Source organism: Pteropus vampyrus, unplaced genomic scaffold (genome assembly GCF_000151845.1).
Source record: "Pteropus vampyrus isolate Shadow unplaced genomic scaffold, Pvam_2.0 Scaffold148, whole genome shotgun sequence".
Lineage (NCBI taxonomy): Eukaryota > Metazoa > Chordata > Mammalia > Chiroptera > Pteropodidae > Pteropus > Pteropus vampyrus.
The window spans coordinates 2,664,991-2,669,991 of record NW_011888929.1 but is presented as its reverse complement, the minus strand read 5'-3'; the positions used below and the strand labels follow the sequence as shown (position 1 = coordinate 2,669,991).

At 35.2% G+C, this 5,001-nt stretch overlaps 1 protein-coding gene across 3 annotated transcripts in view; it reads right to left on the bottom strand.

The window, feature by feature from the left end:
* ARHGAP42 (Rho GTPase activating protein 42) overlaps window positions 1-5,001 on the bottom strand; it is a 241,876-nt gene that overhangs the window by 40,069 nt on the left and 196,806 nt on the right. For all 3 annotated transcript variants that reach the window (XM_011369414.2, XM_023536120.1, XM_023536121.1), the window contains 2 exons: window positions 2,916-3,016; window positions 1,046-1,155 (listed from right to left, as the gene is read on the bottom strand). In XM_011369414.2, the coding sequence (XP_011367716.1) occupies window positions 1,046-1,155; window positions 2,916-3,016 (211 nt within the window). The remainder of the gene's footprint in view (window positions 1-1,045; window positions 1,156-2,915; window positions 3,017-5,001) is intronic.

Below are 5,001 nucleotides of genomic sequence, written 5' to 3'. Positions count from 1 at the left end.
TATATATAAATTTTCAAGGAGAGGTAAGTCACCATCGATTAACAACTTTAATGTAACTCCAGTCAAAAATCCCAAAGGACTGTTTTGGAGAAAAGAGAAACTTAATATGCAGATCTATAACATGTAAGAATACAGGGCCAAAATAGGTAACATAACTTTAAAGAAGCTTATATAAGAATGGGAGGAGGGGGAGAGGGGACAGGGAGGCTTGCCCACTAGATACTTAAAGCTATATACTATATGTAAGCTATAGTATATATCACATATAAAGGTATATATTTTATGTCATAGTATTGTGTGTGTGTGTATGTGTGTGTGTATGTATAGTGCCCACAAAGCTAGAGTATTCAGAAAATTTGTAGTAATGGGGTGGGGGTGGGGGTGGGGAATAGATCATAGAATAGAACAGAAATCAAGAAGCATGCTCATTCTTATTTTATTTCTATTCTGCTTATATTAATACAAGAAAGGAGTAAAGCTAAATATTCCCACTAGATTATAAATATTCCCACTAGATTATAACATTTCTAGCTAAATATTTCCACTAGATTATAACATTTCTCTCTCCCCCAACATCCTGTGGCTAAGAATGTCCAGAACAGTGCTTTGCACAGAGCAGACACTAAATGTCACTGGCTGAAGGAAGCTTATGGCACTCACAGGTGTGTCATATTACTCCTTGGGAGCAAAGCCACCAGGCTTCATAAGTCTACAAACAGGCTGACCCAGAAACTGTGAACAATGTCATCAGACTCCTTCAGTGGATGGGGACCCCAAGCCCACGACATGTATTTTCCTCTAATGCAGTCATTCATATTGATTTTCCAGATTCTTCTTTGAGTGATGTTACTTTTACTAGCATTCTGTGTTTGGTTTAGTTTTTCGAAAGCATCATATAATATTTGTTGAATGTATATGTGAAAGAATGAAATAAACATGTATACTGTTTTCAAAAAGAGATCGAAAAACAAGCCCTTGTATGTTGTTCATATTTAAATCTAAACATAAAAATAACTAAATGTAAAGTAAAAAGAAAAGGTCAAACCTTTCAACTACTTCTATGTCAAAGCAGAATCGTTTGTCAATTGAATCAGTCTTTCGCCGGATACAAGATTTTAATTTAAACATTTCTGGTGAGCTAGTAACAAGACCATTCTGAAACAAGAAGGGGAATATTGATACAATGACAAGGTAAATTGAAAAAATATTAAATACGCCATCTAAAGTTGCTGCACTGAAATGTAAACTTAGAGTACAGGTTATATAAAAAGGTCTTAATCACACCCTGTCTTATAAAGACTTTCTGCCTAATGTTAACTGCCCAATTATAATGTACTCAACTGTTTGTCGATAAATTAATTGCATTTACATGCTTTATCCAAAGAATTCTGTGATACGCCTAATACCCTTCAACATATTTACTTTTAATGTTAACTTACACTATGATGTACATGTCTTAGGACTTTGGATTTAGAAAAGTTGTGAAATGTCAGAGTTACAGTAATATCAGAATTAGATATCCAGAATGTTTGTCAGGATACAACACTTACTCTGAATCGAAATTCCCTAGATTGCTAAAAGATTACTATTGTGTGTATGTCTTGTTAGCGCCTCATAGTTTTAAATGATAGCTGACTCAAAGTCTCAAGAGAGCTACTAAAATAAACTTCTAGTATATACCTGCTATGATGTTATTGTTATCAAACGTACCATGTGATTGCTTTGCTGGTAATCAACTGCTACTCTGCTACTAAAACTAAAACTCTTTGGACAGGATTTCACATAAGCTCAATAAATAAGAATCTTCTTCTCTACCTGAGATGTCAATCAATTTGAAGGGAATTTTTACCTAATGTCTGATTTATTGTCTATAATTGCAAATCTGATAGATTTATTAACAGGACTTTGGCTTGGTCTGCTTGTTATAAGTTCACTGACTGTCACATTAAGTTGACTTTCTGGCAATCTCTTTTCTTATGGAACTTTTAGAATAGAAACTAGGCATAATTAAAGCATTTAATGACTTCTCATGATAATGGCAATCTAAGGTTTCTTTTTCTTTGGCATGTTCTCCTTTATTTTATGTCTCTCCATTTGAATTATTAGACTCTAAGGAATGCCCAAGCACAATAAGTTTCAATTAATGTATTTTGAGTATGCGTCTAAGTTAGATTAACATTTATTTGCTGTGACTTATACCACAAATTAACTTGGGCGAGTCCCTTACTTTCTACCATCTTGATTTTCTAATCTATTTAAAGATTATTTAGTCCGGCCTTATTTTAAGTACACTATGTTCCGTATTGTTCGCTAGCCATGCGACACAATCAGTGACCAATTTACTTTTGGGGTAAATGAGCACTGATAGATTTCTTCTGAAACTTTGTTGGCCAGCATTTGAGTAAACAGTGAAGATGATGAAAAGGTTTGCAAAGGCAAAAGCAGCCTCCCACAGAGGCCACCTAGGGGAAAGATGCACAATCCTTAGGCCTGGTGCAGCCACTGATAGTCCCTACTGGGCTACGGGCCAAGCAACAGCACAGACAGTAAGAGATGACACCTCAGTAGTCTACTTAAAAATCTCTACATTTAATTTAACTGCTTATAAACATTCCATGGCCAAGGTAAAAGAAAATCCTGGCTACTCTTTTTAAGTCATCGAGGTCAATTAAGTGAGAAAAACTTTTTGACCTTTCGATTTTTTTAAATTGTGTACATGTTTGTCAGAAAAGCAAGCACATGCGATTTTTTTGTTTTACTTCCATTTTTTTATCTTTCTTTTTATTATGGTGACATTAACAAAATTCAAAAAGTTTCAAGTGTACAATTCAACAGTAAGTCATATATATAGCATTGTGTGCTACTTTAATTTCTTAAATAATGAGCTCAGTTAAAAACAAAAAACAAAAACTCACCATTTTCCCACTGGATTTCATTTCTGAAACACTCATGGTGAATGTTTTACTTCCTTTATCATATGTACAATAATGTTTAATCCATGTAAAACCAAGTGGTCCTAATGTAAGGAAAGAAACAGTGCAATTAACAAATGATTTCGTATCTAAGTTCGTACAGGTTCTGATCCTGTGATACACAATTGAGTATTTCCATAGATCATATAAATTTTGGAACTTTTACTGTGAATGAGAAAAGCCAGTATGGTAGTGTATCTTGAACTCAAACAATTTGGTTTTCTTCGCAGCTCCGACACTATGAAGTCTGAAGAATCCCTACACTTAGTTCAACCTTATAAACATTCCATGGCCAAGGTAAGAGGTACTTTTGATCTGAACTTCAGTTATTTCCTCAGTAAAAGTGGTATCCTAATATCTCATAGAAGTAGGAAGAATAAGAAGTTAACAGTCTGAGTTATTGTAACTGGTCTCCTTGCCCTCCATTCTTGAAACTGCCAGAGATACCCTGCTAAAAATTTAGCCAGCTCATTTCACCCCTTTGTGCAAATCCCCCCAGCGGTTTCCCACATCACTCCAGATAAAACCGAAAGTGCCTATTACTATCCACAAGGCCCCATCTACTCTGGTCTCTCATTATCAGTCTCACCTCACATCTTATCACCTTTTGTCTCATATACTCTGCTGTAGCTACCCTGGCCCCTTTGCTGACCCTTGGACATAGTGAATGCACTTCTACCCAAGGGCATTTGCACTTGCTGTTCCTCCAGCCTGAACTATTATTCCTTCAGACATCTGCATGACTTGCTCTGTCACTTCCTGAATTCAGGCCTTTTCCTACATGTCACCTTTTTAATATTGCCTTTCCTGTTGAGATATCTTACAACTCAACACTTTGTCTTAATACTTCTCATCTTTCTTGCTTTACTTTCTTTTAGCAGTTATCACTGTCTAAAATAAGATAAATGTTACTAATTTATCCTATTTATTGTCTGTCTGTCACTACACTCTAAGGTTCTAAGAGCAGGAAAGTATGACGTTCTGCCGACTGGTATATTCTTAATCCTTAGAATAGGGCCAGACATATAGCTGTCACTCAATACATAATTGACAAGAAATGAAGGAATGAATTTTCTCTAAGACTTTATTGACCTTGGAGTTATTTCCTTTTATCATTAATCTGAAAAAAAATGTGAATTCAAGTAACTCTCCTTAAAATGAAATTAATTTTCACTATTTATATTGAAAGCTATATAAGTATAATGCTCACTTTCTTTTTTTCCCATAAATACTGTGCAACACTTTCCTAGAGCACACCACATTATTGTTTTATATTCTCCAGAAACTGGATGCTACTGCTTCACCAGGACATAGGAATGCATCGTGGGTTCAATTTTTTCATGACCAAGGTGGGAGACCTTCAGTTTTCCCACAGGGAAGCCAATTATCCTGCATCCAAATGTCATAGAGGCTGAGTGGGTTTTAAAAGGAGTTTGTTTTCTATATAGCTTATCCATCTAGGTCCCATCTTGCTTGACACCTGGATTTTTCTAGCAACAATTATGTACACTATTATTGCTGCCTTGGTTTCATAACCATATATTTAAAAACAAGAAATGGAAGTGTAAAAGTGCACCTCTTCAGAAGTGTTTCATGAGCCATTGCAATTTTTTTTCTGTACATTTGGTGTCATGGTTTTAATACTTAGACGACTCCAGGTTTTAAAATTACAGGGCACAGCTATACACTTTGTAATCACAAAAGATTATTGCAATTAACTTTAGTTCTGTTTTGGGAACATGTTATACTATAATACTTAACAGTACTTGGTAATTCTGCTACACGTGGTGTAAAATACTTAAAGGCTTAGAGCTGATTAGCGGAAAGTGGCTGGATGAAAATCCTCATAGCAACTTTACTACTTAGGAATTTATGATGCAATATTAGCCATATTTTAAATAAAGCTGCTGCAATGCTCTGATGACATTTTAGACCCAAGTTGTTTTTTCCTGCCTTCATCATAAGTTCAGAACCTCAAGCATTTAATCTTCAAGTCTGCAGCACACAGATGCTGCTTTCTTTAAAGTGT